This window comes from Nelusetta ayraudi, unplaced genomic scaffold (genome assembly GCF_046127955.1).
Source record: "Nelusetta ayraudi isolate G7.1 ecotype Tasmania unplaced genomic scaffold, CSIRO-AGI_Nayr_v1 ptg000063l, whole genome shotgun sequence".
In the NCBI taxonomy this organism is placed as follows: Eukaryota; Metazoa; Chordata; class Actinopteri; order Tetraodontiformes; family Monacanthidae; genus Nelusetta; species Nelusetta ayraudi.
Genome location: NW_027466113.1, coordinates 3,018,617 through 3,039,426, shown reverse-complemented (window position 1 = coordinate 3,039,426; position 20,810 = coordinate 3,018,617). Strand labels below are relative to the sequence as shown.

At 40.5% G+C, this 20,810-nt stretch overlaps 2 protein-coding genes and 1 pseudogene across 4 annotated transcripts; 1 reads left to right on the top strand and 2 right to left on the bottom strand.

The window, feature by feature from the left end:
- The window catches only part of LOC142898342 (tripartite motif-containing protein 16-like), an 87,747-nt pseudogene that overhangs the window by 54,203 nt on the left and 12,734 nt on the right, over positions 1-20,810 (bottom strand).
- On the bottom strand, positions 490-14,829 carry adcy3a (adenylate cyclase 3a). Of its 3 annotated transcripts, none has more exons than XM_076040744.1 (21): positions 14,584-14,829; positions 12,564-13,684; positions 11,581-11,730; positions 10,871-11,001; positions 10,494-10,605; positions 9,551-9,678; positions 8,860-9,018; positions 8,495-8,660; positions 8,246-8,363; positions 7,382-7,526; positions 6,729-6,890; positions 6,236-6,323; positions 4,883-4,999; positions 3,815-4,095; positions 3,448-3,529; positions 2,955-3,113; positions 2,652-2,798; positions 2,168-2,278; positions 1,814-1,940; positions 1,572-1,696; positions 490-839 (listed from the first exon to the last, which is right to left on the bottom strand). In XM_076040744.1, the coding sequence occupies exons 2-21, from the start codon at positions 13,236-13,238 to the stop codon at positions 660-662; spliced, it is 3,363 nt and encodes a 1,120-aa protein (XP_075896859.1). In that variant the 5' UTR covers positions 13,239-13,684; positions 14,584-14,829; the 3' UTR covers positions 490-659. The 3 variants fall into 3 exon arrangements, with proteins under 3 accessions (XP_075896859.1, XP_075896860.1, XP_075896861.1); XM_076040745.1 differs by having other exon boundaries at positions 7,382-7,521; positions 8,244-8,363; positions 14,584-14,828; XM_076040746.1 differs by lacking the exon at positions 3,448-3,529 and having other exon boundaries at positions 3,937-4,095.
- rbm42 (RNA binding motif protein 42) lies at positions 15,901-20,743 on the top strand. The gene is made up of 12 exons (XM_076041035.1): positions 15,901-16,117; positions 16,257-16,313; positions 17,520-17,649; positions 17,760-17,826; positions 18,031-18,084; positions 18,216-18,370; positions 18,458-18,628; positions 19,007-19,141; positions 19,329-19,446; positions 19,547-19,644; positions 20,130-20,226; positions 20,546-20,743. The coding sequence occupies exons 2-12, from the start codon at positions 16,258-16,260 to the stop codon at positions 20,656-20,658; spliced, it is 1,194 nt and encodes a 397-aa protein (XP_075897150.1). The 5' UTR covers positions 15,901-16,117; position 16,257; the 3' UTR covers positions 20,659-20,743.

The window sequence follows — 20,810 nt, the reverse complement described above, 5'->3', positions numbered from 1 at the left end:
GCAAGTACAAAACATGATATCCAGGAAAACAACCAACACTGTCTGTTCCGTTTTGCCAGTATTTGCTGGTGAATTAATTAGCGCTGGCTGTATTTTCATTCATAGGATGAAGCGTTAAGTGTGTTGAGCTTGAAAATTATACAAGTAAAAAAAAAAATAATAATAACTTATTCCAGTCACAGCTTTGCAAGTTTCTGACAAATTCAGAAAATTCAATTCATAAATGTAACAAATACAAAACAAAAGCTATTCTGTCTGACAAAAAAAGAGTCACATGTTCATTGGAATGCACTTAACATTGAAAATATACATTTTTCTTTTTCAGATGAGAAAACCTGAAGCCATGACATTTTACTTTTGTTACCTACATTTAGTGTGTAAATATTTACATTCATATCTATTTTTTGTCGTACTGGCATCTATTTGGACAAACTTGTTTGTTTTTATTACTTCAATTGTAGTTATTTGTATCAGTCACAGTCTAAAATAAAAAAAAAAGGAAAAAGAAATAATGCACATCTCTCATCTTTCCATTCAACACAAAACAGATGTATGCGGTTTGAACGTCGTTGCTAAATGAATAAATGGTGCGCCACTCAATTAATGTTTGTTTTTCCAGTGTTGTTTTTGGAAATGAACTAAACGTGAATGTTAGGCCCTTAATTGTCCACCACTTGGTGTGGCAGAGTGACGGACGAGCCACTGATGAACGAGCCCTGTTTGTCCCTCCCCTTCAGAAAATAGGTCAGCAGTTCCCCTTTGCCCTTCACAAAGATGGGCCCCCTCCTCACAAAGCGGAAGTTGTACTCCTTCAGGATGTTGTAGCATTCCTCCACCACCTGGGAGAGGAGAAGGGGACAAATGAATCCTGAGGGCACGAACATGCGTGAAAACTCACCATACTCCAAAACAATAATCGAAATATTATGTTTAAATTAAAAAAAATAATAATCTGCATCCAGAAAGCATCCAGAAGTTGTTTAAGGTCAGAGTTAGTCAGTACCATCTTAGAGGGGTTTGCATGTTTCAAAAAGAAAAGGTTAGGACGAATGTAAGACAAAGAAGTATAACAGTAAAAGGTGTAAACCTGTGGAATGATTTGAAACCATGTAAAACACTACATATGTTCAAAGCAATATTTAGAAATAATATTATTAGTAAATATGAAACAAAATCATCAACATAAGTACTATTATTATAGTTGTTGTTGTTGTTGTTGTGATACTGCTGATGTTACAAAGTCTAAGTATTATGACTACTATTATTTATTTTGCATGTTTTTCATCTTGTTTTTCTCCATTTCTCCTATCTTATTAATCTAAGAAGGGCGGGCAAAATAAGCAAAGGCTTCAGCCGACACCTTTTCGGTCGATGTATATTATTATAATTATTGTATTCTTTTGTTTAATGTAAAAAAGCATGTACAATATTGAAAATGACTGGAAAAAAAACTCACTGAACTGAACTAAACTAAACTAAACTAAACTAAACATAACATTGATGATTCTGTGGTCATTTTCATAGCCGTCGTCTAATTTTCAGCACAATTTAACCAAGTCAAGTGGTTTTACCTGGATGTTCCCCATGACGCCTGTGGACTCCATTCGACTGGCCACATTGACAGTATTACCCCAGATGTCGTAGTGAGGCTTTCGGGCTCCAATTACTCCTGCTAGCACTCCGCCTTTATTCAAACCTACAGGGAGGTGAAAATTTGTTGGAAGAAAAGTCAAGTTTGATTTGTCGAGTTTCATTTCATTTCTACAGTTGCAGGACGCTAAAACGCAAAACTGCACATCACGTTAGCACGTACCAATGCGTAGCATGAAGTTATTGAACGACTGATAGTTGATGTTCATGAGCGTGACCTTCATGGCCAGAGCAAAGTCCGCCAGGTCCGCCAGGTGTTGCCATCGCTCTTTGTCAGACTGCTCGTGCCTCTGTCAAAAGAAAAACATCCGGATGATGATGAGACACACACACACACACACACACACACACACACACACACACACACACACACACACACACACACACACACACACACACACACACACACGCACACACACGCACACACGCACAAAAACCGCTTGTGAAAAATGAAACAGCAGAAAATCCTCAAAAACTCTCTTTTGACATTTGGCACAACATAGCCCACAAAAGTCACCTTCATGCAAGAGTAGTCGTTGACATCGAGGGTGACGCCTGATGCTGCCATGTAAGTGCTGCCAATGGTCTTGATTTTGGTGATGCAACGGAACTGAGGTTCATCCAGCAGCTAATAAAAGTACAAGCAAAGGATCAACATTGAGAATGAGAAATTATTTATTTGTACCCAAAAGGGACACAAATTGCTGCAGCAAGGATTTTTATTAAAAGGTCAAATTGGACGTACGTTCATTATGAATACCTTAAACCTTAAACACACAGTGGGGCCAAAATTTCACACATGCAAAATTGAATTTCAAATTTAACAAAAAAAAAACTTCTTGGACATTCTGAATGACTGGAAACTGGTTATGTGCACTTTGTCAAATGTCTTGTCCTTTTATCCTGTCTCAATACCATACAGGCACTGTTTATTGGAGGCGCTGATATTTACTTGGAAAAAAAAAAAAAAAAAAAGACAGGGAGAAAAAATGCAAGCTTACACTGTCAAAGTCAGAGATGATCTCGTTGAGGAAGCGTAAGCACTCAATTCCGCCATTATTGATGCTCTCCTCTGTGTAGAAGTCGGAAAAGTTTGGGATGGAGGCAAACATGACTCCGATCTCATCGTAAGACTGGCTGTAGAGCTCCTGCGAGACAAACCACCAGACGCGTCAGCATTCCCCAGCACGCAAACAGCTCAAATAAAAATCAGACCCCATGTACAATTTCCATTTCAGTTTAAATGGAAGCAAAAACCAAGACAGGATCTTTCCATGCAGTGAGCGCGGATGTGAAGATTTCACCTCATCCCTTTTCTTTGCGCCCAGAAAGTGTCGCGCAACATGTTCGGGTAGCATGTTGGTGACCAACGCTTCGTTCCAGCGTCTCATCTCGTAAACTTTCTCCTTCTGCTCGTGCACCTCAATCTTCCATAGGAACAAAGTGCGAGCAAGCTTTTCTACCTGCGTGAAACAACAAAAACATGAAGTCAGCGTCTAACCAGTGAGTATATAACAAGCCAGGCTCTTCTGTTGTGGTCTATTTTAGAGAGACTCCTTTGTTTTAGCCCCTTGGTAAAAAAAAATTCTAATCCATCTGCCTTAAGCACGTTTTCAATTGCGTCAGGTGGTTGCATGTCTACCTTTCTGAGAAAAGCACACACAAAGCATCTACCACAATTCTTTAAGACAAATGCTGACTGCCGAGGTAAAAACACGACGAACCACATCCGCTATTGTTCCAAATTATTTTCAGGCATTTCATAAATTGTGGAGGGAAAACAAACCATTGACTCACATGTCTGGAGAAATAATAGAAGCTGCACATCATAATGAAAATCATAAATGTCATTTTGAACTTGGAGGGCACCTGATATGATCTAAAAAAAAAACACACACACACACACACACAAAACAAAAATACAGCAGCAATATTGAAACCTGATTATTTCCATGGAAGCCATGACACAGGGCAAATACTGACGCCATGCGTAAGAATTTATATGGTAGTCTTTATCTACCATTACAAATGTTTTGCAGGTATTGGAAATAATTTCAGACTAATCATTTCATATCATGTAATGAATATCATGGGAATATGAATATATTAACATCATAATATGCATCAGAGACGGCGAAATTCATCGTTTTTCTCTGGGACTCACCTGTAGTCCTGGAAGCGGGCCGTGTCGTAACCGTCAAAGATGTCCCTCCAGCTGTAGATGTTAATAACACCAGTGGCCACCGAGATAAGTAGCATCAATATGAGCTTGACCATGTGACTAACCTGAACAAGCATGGTGGTGGCCATCAGTGCCAGAACAGCAATATAGCTGTAATATTTGGGATTGGCCAAGCAACTCTCAGGGCCAGAGCGGGAGGAGGAAAGAGAGGGCGAGACCAGCGTGGGACTCCCCACGTCTTGGCCTCGAGACATACAGCCCAGCTGAAAGAGCAGGAGGACGCCATGTAACACAAGCTGCTCACAATGATTCATCGTTTGGAAGAATTTATTGTTTTTTTTTGTGATCAAAATGATCCATCTGTTGGATACTAGAAATCACGCAGGTGTGCACCGTAAAGTCTATCATTATACTCAAGAATGAATAACAGTTACTGCAGCGTTTGCTGTGGAGTAAGTAAGAAATCATCCAATTTCACTGAAAGGTCCAGTGTGTAGAATTTGGCCTGATTTATGACTCCTCTGAAAATCTCCAAATACCACAAACACACTTAACTTTTAATTCAGTGTTTCTCAACTGGTGTGTTGCCACCCAAAAGTCAGTTGTTTTTTTTTTAAAGGGATTTTAAAATATATTTATTTATAGAGAAAATGTTGGACATTTAGTTTGCAGAACACATAATTGAATTCAATAATTTCAATAATTTATTTACGAGACATGATACAAAATGACAAGCGCTTTTTTTTTTTAGTGGGTTAAATTTGGGTTGCGACTTCATGATAAGGATAAAAATGTGGGTCCTGAGACTCCACCAGTTGGGAACCACTGTTATAAATAGGTAAAGTGACTATATTGCCATTTTTATGCAAAAAAAAAAAAGTCATTTTATAATATTTTTGGTAGATGGTGCCATGGTACATTTTCCAATGTAACAAAATGTGCTGTTGCTAAAAAAAAAAAAGTAAAAAAAACAAAACAAAAACAAACAAAAAAACACTGAATTGCTGTACCAATCGCATTTGTGGTCAGTTCAAGCAAAAACAGGCTCACCATGTCCATGATGTCCGCCATGGTTAGAATGACCACAGCTGCGATAGCCCAACTGTTGCGAGCCCAGCGGGTGTGGTCGATCCAGGTGGAGAAATACACCAGCTTTTTGGGAAAGACCTGACACACAAAGCACAGTGCAAAGTCACCGATCGGCAATCAGTACATTTCTAATGGTCTTCCACTGTTCTGCCGAAATAAAGTCAACCTCTGACCTGACTACGTCTGAATGGAAGGGACACATTACAGTTACAGATGTTCATTGTAGTTCTTTATCCTTTATATAAAAAAAATCTCTAAATAATTACAGAATAACGTGACGACAGTTTAATCTGATGAAGCCAATTCCAAAGTCCATGAAATGGAAGACATGGTACTATGTTAAAACACTAAAACAAACCAGTACCTGTGGGTAATTTTGTATCTAGCAGATACACTATTACATTAGCAAATTCAAACAAGTCTTAACTGAAGATGATAGAAAAAAACGGGTTTTCCTGCCCCCTGCTGCATACGTACAAAAATTGTCAGGAGAAAAAAAAAAAGTCACACGCGCGTGACTTAATGGACTGTGATGTGTTCATGGAAATAGTGCTGCGGGCCTTTTGCATTGTTGCACTAACAAGGAAGATACGACCTTTGGCCCCTTGTATCATTTCGATCCGCGGGATTGAGCGGCTAACTGTGTGCGTGATGGAAAAGGACTTCATCTGAGCACGGCGGCCACTGTGGGCGGCCATCAATAACAAGCGGCGCTGGTGATCGTCCTAATCTGAACTGAAAAGAATTTTGACCTACTCCACTGTGTGTGCGCCACACACTTCATTAACACTCAACTTTTAATTCAAATCATATATCATGTCAAAAAAAAACAAAACAAGAAAATAAATCTAAACACTCAATCTCAGAATAGAATAGATTGAATAGAATAGAATAGAATAAAATAGAATAGCAGTTGTGTTTGCCTTTGTTGATCATTACTTTCCTACAAAACAGTCAGCGACATGTGTCAATCAAAAAAAATAAAAATAAAAAATTGATCTCCCTGGCAGCTGTCTAGGACCAAATACAAAGTCGTTCTCATTGTGTACCATATATACACCGAGTGTTGCTGGCTGCTTTTCAGTCTTTTCCAAAGAAATGAATGAACAAACAAGACACATGGCTGAAGATGGGTGCAAGAGAACAGATGGCCGGTACAAAACACGATTTTTGGTGTGATGATGTGAAATATTCGGGCATAGTTCTCGACTGACAAATCTAGAGTTGGTGTTGTTTACAAGTAGTGAAACATATTATGCAGTATAACGTGCACATTTTTAAGTGACAATATTCAAAAAGTGTGTGGTAACTTACTCTTGGAAAGATGGCAGCCAAAGAACAGAATGTCAGAATAAGTAGTAGGACTTCTCCAACGGCCAAGGTGATGTAGTTTGCAATTAGCCTGTTTGACAACACAAGAACACAAATTTAAAAAAAAATAACAACAACAACAACAACAGCAGCAATAATAATAATAGTAATAATAATAACTTGATACTGACAGCAGGAAATAATGAAATGCATTCCAATTTATAGCTCAGTTTCAACTCAAAATCAGGAGAGATTCTAGATGCTGATGTGGAATTATTGAACACTGTATTGACTGCACCCCTGCAGCAACCCTCCTCCATATTTCTTCAGAGTCGAAAATTTCAAGTTCAGGTCATTCAGTTAGTTCTCAGTTAAAACATAACTGGTGTTGTTAATTTACTCAACCACGTCCATCAAGATTGTATTTCAAGGTGTCTGTGTGTGTGGGTGAGGAAAAAAAAAAAACACACACAAAAAAAAAGTGATAAGAACTGACCAGGGGTCTATGAGTGCCTCCATGGCTGTTGTAAAGAGCAGGACCACACAGGAGCAGCTGAACGCAGCACCACTCTGTTTCTCTTTCTCCACAGAGTAGCGGGTCTCGAGATCTGGGTCCACAAACCTCAGAGAGAGTCTGTTAGTGTGGTTCCCCTTCACGCTGAGGAGGCAAGCGATCAGAAAGAAGATTACTTGAAATAATGTGACATCAGATTCCACAAGGGTGAAATCTAAGTGAGCCACAATTTCAGAAGATATCCTTGACTTGCGAGATGAAGATCTCACTGTGTCATGTATCATTTTTTATTTATTTTTTTTGTGAGTAACTCATTTTGTTTTCCTTAAATCTTTTTACATTCGCATGTAAATGAGACCCTATGATATTTACACCCCTCTGCTTTAACAGCACCTCAGGCCTACCCAATAGAAGACAACTTCTCTTATTCTATATTCTTTATTTCTTAATTTTCTGTTGAACGAATACAGACCAAAGATTTGCCGTTTAGATTTCTCCAATTCTGAAAAACAATTTGCTTTATTTTCTCAATAAAATACACATAGCCTCTTTGCAAAGTCATTATTTTGTGCATTAATGTAGTACGAAGTAAAAGTTTGCAAAAAAAAAAAAAAGGGGCGTGAGGTTTCCCTTACACTTGGATGGTCTCTCTCTCCAGCAGAGCCTCATTGAGAAGTTTGTTGAGCTCCTGTTCGTTCTCTTGGGCATCGATCACCCTCTCTGCAAGGTCCCGCAGCCTGAGCCTTCTGCGAGGGTTAGGGAAGGATGGATTCACCTCCCATTAGAAAAAAGAAGAAAAGCAACAGTAATGAAACCGCTAGACATTTCCGAAAACAATGCCAAACTTCACAGTTTGTAAAACTCTACTAAGATTTAAAGCATTGTTGTAAAATAAAATCTTATATTGAGCCAAATAATAAGGCCTTGTCTTCCTAATACTAAAGTTTTAAGTCTCTAACATTTAAGGTTCTTGACTTTTGAATTTTTTAAAAATAGCTGATTTTTTTTTTTTCAGTGGAAAAACAAATAGAAAAGCTCACTTTCGGGTTTATTGTTGACCAAAAGTCAGAGGGTATGAAATGTAGATCTTGAAGAGAGGAACACATGGGTCTTTGTCCCATGTCTCTACGACCTTCCTTGCAGGCGCCAGGGCAATTTAAGTGTTTCTAGGGGGCGCTATTGAGCACATTTGTACAGTCTTCCAATGGAACGAATCGAATGAGAAACATCTGTAATACAATTGGGTCTCAGTTCCTAATAGACGCTCGCATTTGTGGCTACTTTAATAAGCCTAATAGGCTTTCTATCATTTCCGGTATTACTTGATTTCTTGTAATATCAAGATCTGAAGTTGTTGTTGTCACGGTGATTGTTTAAAAACAGGATGCATCAGACTTCAATAACTCTGATGTTAATATCAAAATGATCCGCAATTGATTCTCGATGGGCTAATTTTGTGATTGCCACTTCAGGATAAATCAAAGATTTGTTGGTTACCCTTGTGTCGAGCTCCTCTGGGTCCTCAGGCATGGCACTGGCTGGGTTCACGCTACCATTTAAGTCGGTGGTGTTGATGAACTGTGGTGAGTTTCCATTGGAAGAGGTAACAGACAGCTTCTAGCATGAGTCAAGGGACACACACATCTCTTCAGAAGTCTAATTTTAAGCAACACAAACGTGAAAATGCTCAAATTTGACATTTGCCAGCGGTTGGCTATACATCAGAGCGACACAACGTTTGAACTCACGACGTCACTGATGCCATTCTTTCCAACGGGCCCTTTGGGTACGACCACCAGGTAGGTTTCGATGCCCCTCTCCCTCAGGTAGTCACAGCGTTCGCCTCCATTACCAGGCTCCACATCAAACTCACCGTGCAGACACTCCATGGTGCTCTGTGATATGTGAACACGACTGGTTCCAAACACACAGAGAAATCAAAGCGTTGACACTCACAAATGCAACAACGTGTGTTCATGCCTGAAAAACCTTTAACTATTGATACAACCACAGTGCAAAATTGAACAGTGGTACAGAAGGGTCCTGTTTGGTTGGGGACAGACCCAGGAGGTCTCGCTTCTGTATTCTGTGTGCAGTTACAGTGTATTCGTACCCAGGAATCCCTCCAGCCTCCATCTTGTTGGCCACCGTCACATCCGTGGACCAGACGTCGTACTGCCAGCGCTTCTGGCCCAGCACTCCCCCCAGGACCGTCCCGCTGTGGACCCCCACCCGCATGTCAACGTCTGTCTCGGTTTTCTCTCGAACATACCTGCAGATGGTTTACAAAAGCATTTAATCCTGTGAATAAAACACAAATCGAGCTCTTTCATACTGCACTGTATTGCACTATTACCACTACTACTTAATTATTATTGTTGTTTTACTGATGCTATCACTATTGTTGATATTATTAGCATATATTTTTTGCATTCCATTGTTCGCAACCAAGTATACTATATTACATTATTACCTCCGTTTTCGCCACACCAACATTTTACTGCCAGGACAAATAAAATCTTTTCATTTTTGAAATGTTTGACATGATGTTTCTGGCATAAAGTGACATGGAGAATATTGATATGCGCACTTGTCAGCGCACCACTGCACCAGGGCACGCTGATTGATTTGAGCTCGGTGACCTCTCCGAGTCACCTTCCTTTTAATCCATTTCACAGCAGTGGCCACAGGATAATCACTAATAGCGATCAATGTCTGTCCCAGTGTATCACATCAAATGCTGTAGGTGCGCTTTGGCTTTTTTTTTTTTTGAAGAGGTGCAACGAGGATCGTGCGCTACTCACGAAATGGCCTCCACCATGGCCAGACCCATCATGATGGAGCAGGCAGCGTGGTCATCTCTGTAGTCTGGAAGCCCACATATACAGTAGTAGCAGTCCCCTAGGATCTTGATCCTCAGCTGGTGATATTTCTAATTGGAAACACGAGGTTCAGTCAGAAGGGAAACCGAGAAACTCCTCAAGTTTAAAGAATTAAGCGACTTTTTCCAACATAGACCAAATTTTATCTAACTTGCATGACCTAAACTAACAAGAACAGAAACAAAGCAAGGTGGAGTGAGTGATTTAGGGTGGAAATAGGGACCGTTTTGGAGACGAGTCCTTGCTTGAACAGACATCATAATAATAGCTTGGATTTGTTACACACTTTAGAAGGCACCCACGGTGCGGAGAAACCATTGTTCGTGCACACCGCAGTCATACTGATGGTTGTAAGCTGCCCTGGGGCCAGACTGAAATATAAAGACATTTGACCAAATCCAGCAAAGCAGCTCTACTCACTTAACAAATCCTTAGTCTAATTTGTAGCTTAGCGTAGCTGCATAACGCATGGCCCACACACCTTTTGTCTGACTACATAAAAAGAAGCAAAGGTGATAATAGCAGTTATTTTTATTGTTAGTTTTTGTTTTTTTATGTTTTTATATATTTAGGGCATATACATTTTGTTCCTCAGATTTTAATTTCACTGTAAATACTTTTGTCCAGTAAAGTTTTCTTTTCTTTTCCATAGCTGTACCTGCATTATCATGCTATAGAATTATATTAGTGGAAAAACGACGTTGACAATAATATTGCATACTGCAGTAACTCCTCGTATCGCTCAGGCAAAGTTTCCTCACAGTCACAGGCCTGCGTACAAACACGGCATTCCAAGACACACGGAGTTCCACCTAACCAGGAAGTTACATGAGACGGCTTTGTCGGATCACGATGCGAAACTCACTGCAGCCAGTTTGTCAAAACGAGCGAAAAGCTCGTTGAGGAGTTTGACCAGCTCCTGAGCGCTGCACGACGACGACAGCTGCGTGAAGCCGACGATGTCTGCAAACAAAATACTGCACAGCGACAGGAGGAGAGACAGCGCTTTAGTCCTGGTGTCACGTTTAAGCACCACACTCAACAACCTCCTCTCGCCAGATCAATTACGGCCTTGTCCACACTACTATACAGGTATTGCATTATTATACGGGTATTTTGAAACTCCTTTATTCTGTCAACAGATATCATTTCGGAAAATACTAATAATAAATAAGCACTGTGAAATTTAAACCGATGGAGTCGTGACAGCGATGTGGCCGTAAAGGAAAGCGAGACGGTTACCTGACGTTTTCGTGTCTGTACATGTACATGGTGTTAAACTGCTGCATCTCTTTCTGACTGGGCTCCTTCTTCATGTCTTGGAGCATCTCGTCAGCGATGTGCTTGGGAAGGATGGAGAGCAGCAGGCGTTCCTGTTGGACGGCATCAGAAACTGTTACAGTCATAATTGTACATTCAGATTTTTACTTTTTACTGTCGATAGATTTCAGGGGTAGGTTAGGTAAGCAAGTCTCAGGGATAGTTTGCCTTCAGACAATTCTCCCCTCCATGTTCATGTGAACAGAATTGAACTTGTCTTTTGGCTTAGTAGGGTTTTGTGTTTTGATATTAGCAAATGAAAAAATAAAATCTAAAAACTGTATAAAGTTCTTCTAAGGCGTCCTGAGGGTTACGGTAATTTATGTTTCCATGAGTTATCTCACGTCAGCTCATTTAGATTTCAAACAAAGAGCTACTTCTTGCAGAAAATTACAATAGAAGCATGGTTTTCTGTTTCAATATTGGAAAAGCTAAGCTAAAATCTTTGTTCGCTGACAGGTTTGGTTTCACTAACTAGCGCTGAAGTCACACAGGCTTTAACTAAACCCTCCACTGGCCCTGATAAAGATCCTTCAAATCATCTATTTCTCATCAATAGTTTGTTTCCATGAAGTCAAACACTGACACATCCAATGCAATGTAATGCAATGTAATGCAATGTCATGCTTGACCTGTTGCTGGCTCTGCTCCTCCAGGTTGAGTTTGACCTCCAGTGACTGTCTTGCTTCGAGGAAGGCCTTCCGGTGCTTCCTGTCAGCCATGTAGTAGGACATGACCCCCACCGTGATGGCACACACATAGATCAAAATGTTGGCAAGAAGCTGAAGAGAGATGGAGGGAAATGTAAATACCCAAAGCATCAACAACAGGTTCTACTTTCTATATAATACAAGTTTAAACAAACAAACAAAACATTATAACAAACTGTACATCTTGGTTTTGAAGCTTTCTGAGATCGACAAGTTTTTTCCAGTAATTTACTTTGTGGAAAACTTGCCATGAATACATAATAACCCATCAGAGATTGTTTCCTGTTGTTCCCACATGTCCTGCATGTCATGAGTTTGCACGTCTGTTGACCACACCTTTTTTTTTTTTTTTAATTATTATTAGAAAAGCTTTCATTCATTTTTCAAGAGTTCTTTTCTCCAAGCAGTCCTAAAATGTCCCTTAAACAGAGTAGTTCACGTAGGGTTCACATCATGACTGACGGAAGCCCCCTAGTGGCCAAAAATGTCCCACTTTTAAATGGGAAAGTGAACGGGTTTTTTTGTTGTTGTTGTTTTTTTGTTTTTTTTAAAGAGACCAGCATCGAACAGTGTTTTCTAAACTGGTGGGTCGTGACCCAAAAGTGGGTCACAGAGCTGCTTTGATGAGGTCTTGGTTTTGTTGGCAGTTTCTTTTTTTTCTTCTTCTTTTAAAAAAGGCACTTTAGAGAAAATGTTGGGCATTTATTTTGCGGGACACACAATTCAATCCAATACTTCCAATAATTGTTTTTACAAGACATTATAAAAAGTGGGCTTGCATTTTTAAATTTTTGTAGAATAAATGTGGGCCACGACACGTCTGAATTACACAAGGATAGTTAGTTATTGTTTGCAATGCTAAGATGCTGGCTGGCCCAGTCTACGACAAGATGTTCCATTCTTACCTGTCTGACCAGTTGCGAACCCTGGATGTTCTCCTGCTGCTGCTGGGCGATGGTGACACCCAGAACGAGGGTGTGGACACCGCAGGACACCGTGGTGATGAGGACGATGGGTGTGAGTCTTAAAGGTAGCGTCAGGAAAAAGGAAAAGCTGAAGAAAGCCTGCCAGCCCACCGTGTCGCTGGCCTGGTGGAAGCGTGCATAGTTCAGACCCAAGTAGCAGAAGATCTGAGCGGCGATGAGCAGCCACAGCACGTACGGGACCACTCGTCTGGACACGCGGTCCGGCAGCAGTCCGAAGCGACACAGCAAGTAGAGCACGATGTCGACCACTAGTCCAGCCAGCGCCACCAGCACCGACACCAGCTTCTCCGCCGTGTAGACCACCGCGCACATCACAATGATGTAGCTGTCGAAGAGCGCGGCAAACACCACCAGAACCAGGAGGGTCTCGTGTCTCTGCCGCCTGAAGTAGGTCTGGTAGAGGTTCTCCAAAGACTCAGGCGCAAAGGTGAGGCGCATGAAGCGCGGCAGACACAGGCAGCACCCGGAGCTCCGGACGGTGATCTCGTGAGTTCTCCCCACCGCCTGGCCCGGGTCGGACGGCAGCGTGACCGAGCAGTCTGCCGAGTACTCGGCCGAGTACTCGGGCTCGGAAAACGCCTGGTTCCGGGGCATCGTGGCTCGACAAGAAGCTGCTGGTTGCACAAACAAACTGAGACTGAATCAATCAGCTGGTTTTCTTGTCTCTTGTTCTGTGTGTCTCTTTTAAGCCATTGGGAAAAGACTTTCCCCTCAAAGAGGACCTGTGTTGCAGCAGTTCACGTCTGTGCATCGGGAACGTTAACACGCACGCGGACACGAGCTCAACTATTCAATGGTGTCATTGGATTTGTCAGATTGACTCCGCCCTCTTTTTCTTTTTCTCTGGGAACGCGATCAAAAGGCCGTGCATCTTTTGACTGGTCCTTGTCCTCCGCTGTGTTCCCTCCACAAGTACTTGTATTTCTTGGTATAAAATGCATTAAACTGAACTTTCAGAACTTCATCTGTCGCCATTGTTCCTCTGTGCTGGAGAATCCTTTGACATTTTGGCCCTGCTCCATTCTGCGTCACATGATGATCTGAAAGCAGAAACAGAGTTTTTTTTCTTTTTTTTTTTTTTTTTTAATATCTTGTAGTTAAAAAAAAAAAAAAAAAAAATACAATTACACACTCCAGTCACACTCAATGGTTGCCAGAAGGAGCTCTCTTCTCTTTGCCAGAATAATATAGAATTTCAAGAGACAACTTTTAAAATAAAGATTTTCTTTGTTTACAGTGACTAAATATTAATGAATGCAGTTCCATAGCATTCATTTATCGTGTCTTAATCAGAGCTCTCAACCCTTGGAACGCAATTGGATTTTTAAGTCGTATAGAAACGTGGTTTTTCCAGGCTAATTTTATTGATGAGGGGGAAAATGAAGAAAACTGGCTCTAAAATTAAAGCTGCTTAGCTATTCGTCAGGCTAATTATGAAGTGACTGGACCCGAGTTCCGAAGGCTTGCATTCAACGGAAACGAAAGAAGGCGACCGTGTGTAAATTAGAACCAGTGCTCAGGCTCTCCTCATCTGTTGCCGAGCTATTTTGATGTAGGCCGAAGCTACATGTTGCGCTCGGTTTGATACTCGCGTTGAAAAGACGCGTCAAAACGTCGACTGAACACTGTCCAACATGGTGAACGTGATTTTTCGGGGTGCGAGTGCAACGTTACCCCGAATCCCGACGCCTTCCAGTCATTGAACGCTCTATAGTGGTTTCCTTAGCATGTATCAGTTTATCAAGTGGTCATTTGGTTACCGGGGACTTGCTATTGTTGGCTACCGGTTTTCACCAGGGAAACTCAGTTGCCGCTCCTGTCGGGTGATTCAGTTCACCTCGTGTCTTTATGTTTTGTCTAACTTCTTCTGACAGCTGTTTTTTTTTTTTTTTTTTGTATTTAAATATATATCATAAAGACCATGTTTATAGTTTCTTACCGTATATCAAACAGAATGTCTCCATTGGGTGAGAAGGAGCATCTCTTTGGACGTGGGGGCGTCTCCACGACCTGCCAATCGCGCGAAAGCTCGCATGGTTCGTAATATGCGAAAACGGATATGATAGTTATTCACGTAGCGTGCTCAATGGGTGCACAAACCCTGACTTGTTGTGTTGTGTTGTGTTGTGTTTTGTTTTTTTTAAAACTACGGAATAGCACAGCATCGCTGCCAACATACATTCGACCACGTTTCCGTTTAGTTTCAAAATAAAAGCCCTGCGACTCAGGGGGGAGTACCCGAATATCTTTTCAATATTAACCCACTTATCATCTTACCTGAGCCATTTCACCCTTTATCAAATGAAGTATCATTTCTTTATTGACGGATCCACATATTTCTCAATTAGAATGCAGTCATCAATTGCACTTCTATCACAAAAGTGGCAAATTTAAAAATTTGGTCGTTTAAAATAATGCTTACGTCTCAGGGGTTACTTCCGTTGTGACAGTAATAATCAGCACTACTTCAATATTCCGATTTGACGTGCATTTAGATTTGTCTGAATTCGTTTTGCTCCAATCATAGTTTAAGACAACTAAGAATTACATTTTCTTTCAGCTGCATCCAGAAATGGTTTTTAAGGAAAGGGTGTATTTTCTGAAATTGGTTTAATATTAGATTGTTTTCAGTGGCGGTTGGCCACTAATGTGCCGATGGAGCGCCTCGTGTTTTTTTTTTTTTTTTTTTTTTAAATAATTAACAATAATGAAATGTTTCAAGTGAACTCTGTGTATAAAGGGTGACATGGTGGCGCTCTGGTAAGCGTTGCTGCCTCACAGTAAGAGTGGGTTCGATTCCGGGCCTGAGACCTTTCTGTGCGGAGTTCTCTTCTTAAATGATTTCAACTTCATATTACCCCTAAAGGTATAGAATCCAAACCCTCCGAACCCTCGCCAAATATCTCTACCTATTATTTAAAGATGCAACATAAGTTATTAATTCAAACTTTTAATTTTCATTGTATTTATTTTACTTTAGGTGTGTTCGCGTGTTCCTCTGTTTTTATTTAGTTGAGATTTGTTTGTTCTTATTATATCCTCAGCTCCTATATTATGTTTCATGTATTTACATTTACTTTTCTAATTAAGTTATTTTATCTCATCAAAAGGGTGTCTGTTCCTGATCAACTCCTGATAAACTAGTGGTATGTACATACTGTTTGCAAATAAAATAAAAGACTTCGTCCAGTAGAGGGCAGTGACGCGCTACGAAGTGTCTAAACTGTCACAAACTCAAACTCCGAAGAAGAAAAAAGAAGCAGAAGAAGAAGAAGAAGAAGAAGAAGAAGAAGAAGAACGTTGCAGAAGCGTCTCATTCTACTATACATGTTTACATTTATTTTAGTTATCTACCGCGTTTTATGGCGTATGTGGTAAATTAGACGTTTGTAATTGTTTAGCGCAGTTGTGTTACACAGCGTCAATTCCGTTCGCCAATCAACAACAGAAAGTAACGTGTGGACATCTGAAAGGTAGCCGTGTTCCGTCGAGCGACACTTAATGTTGTCTGTTGTTAAATTTATATTCACAATCTTTTGTTAGTTGGTAGCTGTTTATTAGCTTTTTTTGAAATCACTTTAAGCTTCTGTGGCCAATGTGTTCTATTTTCAGCATGGCCGCCAAATCGGGTGAAGATCGTTTGAAAGAGATGGAGGCCGAGATGGCTCTGTAAGTACTCCAGCCTGCCATTCACGCAATGATCATATTCATCACAGTATGCGTAACGGAAGTGTCTGCAAGTGTGATGTAGTTGTAATTAAAGGTGCGGTCTAAAACAAATATGCGATATGTGTTGTTTAGTGTGTTACAAAGGCTTTGAAATGGCACTTCCAGCTTGGTTTCTCTTACTGAAACTTGTAGGTTCCGGTGGCAGGATGAGAACGGTCAGTTTATTGACATTGTGCATCGATAGGTCAGAAGACTGAGGATGGTACAGGATAGCGTAGCATCACATACAGCATACAGGCTTGTTATGTATACCTTACTGGATGATGCTGGAGCCAGATGTTGATCTCACCTTTCTGCTAGTAAATACGTCATATATTGTGATAGATTATACAAAAACATTACAAGATTAACTGCCTAAAGTTTATAATACACTACCAATAAATATATTTATAAATGTTCATTATTTGCTTTAAAATGCAAGTTGTTCGGTTTTTCTACCCTTAGAAATGTTTTTTTTAAAAATATATATATATATATATATATATATATATATATATATATATATATATATATATATATATATATATACTTATATATTTGCATATACACTGGAATAAGTTTGCAGCTATTGCATATTTTTAGCTTTTGATTTAGGAGAAAAGTTGGCTCCACCCCCCTCTCTGCGGGAGAAGAAGGAGAGAGGGGGGTGGAGCCAACTTTTCCACCCAAGACCCTAAACTGGAAACTGGATTTGGTTCCAGTAAAAGTCTGTGATTGCCCAGTGAATTACCGGTTCGTTGTTATATGACTTTTGAATGGTGCCATTGCATTCCTGCTTGACCCGGCTTTAACCAGTTTTAACTTGGTAGCGTTGTATAATTTAGGTGATGTGCCTACTGCATCGGATTTCACATCCGTAATTAACAAGTACAAAGTAGTTGATTTTAGTTTGAATTTATTACACAGTTATTACACTTGTTGTTTTTTTCTACTTTAACGTACAGAAAGAAGTTATTATACAGAATTTTGAGTAATTGTAATTGAAAAAAATATGCTCAAAGATAAGGTCCACAGTAATGGTTTGTATTTTATTTTGGGGTTTTTTTTAAGCTGCATTGGTCATGTTTTCTTTATTAGAATCTGTGTTAAAACACTTTAATCATAATTTAGGGTAAAGATTCTATGACCCCCCTGTTTTTCTTTCAGCTTTGAGCAGGAGGTTCTCGGTGGTCCAATGTCAGAAACCCCACCTGTCATGGAGACCATGCCTGTTGCTCTTGCAATTCCAACTGTTCCAATCGTGAGGCCCATTATCGGCACAAACACCTACAGACAGGTTTGTAAAAAAAATAGAGACGTACCCGTCTAGCGACTTAAGATGGAAATGAACCTTTGGCTGCTATTTTGTCTTTCCTGTTTTTCAAATGTTCTTTCTTTTCCGTTTAGGTTCAACAGACTTTGGAAGCACGAGCTGCCAGTTTTGTAGGGCCGCCGCCAGCCTTTGTCGCACCAGGTGAACATAATCACTTGAACTGTAGGTTGAACCGAAGCATTAGTGTCTATTAGTCCGTCGTCTACATTTATCTTATCTATCTTTATGCAACTATTACGCAAAATGTCGTCCAATCCCTCTTAATTACTTTGTCTTTGTAATGTTTCTCATTATCACTTTTTTAGTTAGAATGTGTGTGACTTTTTTTTTCCTTCGATCTTCTAGTGCGCCCTCCCATGTTGAGGCCAGCGTTTGTCCCTCACATCCTGCAGAGACCTGGTATGTTGCTATAGTGTGTACTGTTAACAGTATAATTGTATTTAAACAAGTACGATGAAAAACATTTTTAAAGCAAATTGCAGACCCCGCTTTTATTTATTTCTCTTGTAACCCTGACAATGTGTTGCCAGGTGGTCCCAGGTTGCATATGATTCGTGGCCCTCCGGTGGCACCTCCTCTACCCAGACCTCCTCCACCGCCCCCCGTTGGTCTCCCACCCACAATGCACGGCCAAATGTCTCGGGAAGCGCCTCAGCCCATCCAGCACATTTCTGTCGCACCTCAGGTAGTCGCTTGATCAACTGTGTAGTTTTGCCACAGTTTTCTTGTGGGGTGCCAATGATGTCTATGTCTTCTGTGTGTTTTCGTGTAGGTATCAGATATTGTTTCGATGGTGTCGGCCTCAGCGTCAAGACAGGGGCCTCTGCCTCCCATCCAGCTGACGTCCTCCATCATCCAGGCAGCGCCGACTGTGTATTCTGCTCCTCCAACTCCTCATGGATACAAAAGGGTTGACGTTCGAGCTCAGAGACAAGCCAGAATGGTATTTAAGTCTTGAATGAGATTGTTCACAAATAGAATTGGATTTGTTCCTTTTGACGTAATGTTTGCATCAAAATTTGTCTCATTGTGAACGTTTTGCTTCTCTTTTACCACTTTTATGATGCAATTTTTGCTCATTTATGCAATAGGAATGACTGGAACATCATATTGACATTGACCTCTAATGAGTGTTGATTAATGGGAAGAAAAAAAAAAATCAAATCATCAGGCTGCAATATAACGACACTGAAATGTGTGAGGATCTCAACAGCTTCTGAATGCACTCTTCCTGCACTGAGGGGGGTGGGGGGGGAAGACACGCAGTGCTTTATGTTTGCTGCTGCCTCATAATCTGCTTCTCTCTCATGGATTTTTTCAGGAAGAACTTGCAGCTAAGGTTGCAGAGCAGCAGGCTGCAGTCATGGCAGCAGGTCTCCTGGATAAGAAAGAGAGCGAGGACAGCAGCGCTGTCATTGGACCCAGCATGCTGGAGCCCGAACCTTTCCATGCTGAGGTTAAAGCCGCAGTTTTATTTTTCTTCTGAACTTTACGATTCATCCATGTCCTTGATACGTTTGCAGAAGCCATAACCTTTGAATATACTTTACATCTGTCAGTTTTGTTCTGCTTATGTCAGAGAGCAGGTGAAAATATTACAGACACTTTGGCCTGACGTCATTTGTTCCTTGTATGTTTGATAGACGGCTGAAAATGTAACGGAAGACAAAAAGAAAGCTAAGGTGGAGAAGGTGAAAAAGTGTATCCGCACTGCAGCGGGAACCAGTTGGGAGGACGCCAGTCTGTTGGACTGGGAGACAGGTGTGTGCGAACGTGAATATTTGTTCATTTGAACACCATTAGACACAGCGACGTACAGGATGTAAGTGTGAAGATGTTAACTTTGCTCTCTTTCTAACAGATGACTTCCGTATATTCTGTGGAGACCTTGGCAATGAGGTCAATGACGACATCCTGGCCAGGGCCTTCAGCCGATATCCGTCTTTCCTCAAAGCTAAGGTTTAGTGCGCTTTACTTTGTTGGCCTGTTACACCGCATTTACGCAAGAAATCGCCTGAAAGCAATGTTGCGGTCATTTTTTTTCTATTTCCTTTCTGTTCGATTTGAGTTATGTTTTAGTTTTGTACACATCTCCGCCAAGGGAATTTTGTTGTACACTACTAGTCCTGCAGTACACAGCACAAAAATGCAGCCCAAGACCATTGGTGGTCAAAACGAGAAATAGCAACATGCTAGCTAGTGCCCTTGACAACCAATCAGTGCCTTTCACGCGTCGAGTTCCAGTTCCAGGCTGAAGTCACATATTTACTACTTACAAAAACGTTGTCAAACCGTGGCATGACTAAAAAAATATATATATATATCAAAGTTAGTTCATCTTACAATTTAAAGCATTTGTAATGCCTAGAGTCTTGGTACATTTCGATTGATTGCCTTGCAAGTTATATAACTTTTATTTTATATATATTTTTTTTTACCATCAGGTGGTGAGAGACAAACGTACAGGTAAAACCAAAGGCTATGGCTTTGTCAGCTTCAAGGATCCAAATGACTATGTCAGAGCCATGAGAGAGATGAACGGTCAGTCTGAATGTGTGTAGTTGTACTGTAACACATAGATCCCTTGTAGTATTTTTCCGTTTAAAAAAAAACAAAAAAGGTTTTTTACAGATTTTCAAACAATGGAAAATTTGCCAAAGACAAAAGGCATCTGGCAAAGACGTGTAGTGACAATGAGTTTTGTAGATTAGTTTATTAAAAGGTGCTCATAATCCAACCCTGTAAAAGATTTCCCACCATCGCAGATTAGAGCACAGATTTGCTTCCATACTTTTCTAATCAAATCTAACAGCGGGTAATAACTGCAATCTCGTTGTGTCTGCCCTAATTCAATGTGCAGGAAAGTATGTTGGCAGTCGTCCAATCAAACTGAGGAAGAGTACATGGAAGGACCGAAACATGGAAGTGGTTCGCAAGAAACTGAGAGAGAAGAAGAAACTTGGCCTCCGATAATGTTTTTAAGTTGCATAGTTTAGCATTTTTCTTTTGATTTGAGATTTGTATAAATTTTTCCCTTTGAATAAAACAAAAATCGAAAAAGATCTTGATTTTTGCGAACCTTTCTGTTCCTGAATGCCCAAACTATTATTACAATTTGTAGTGTT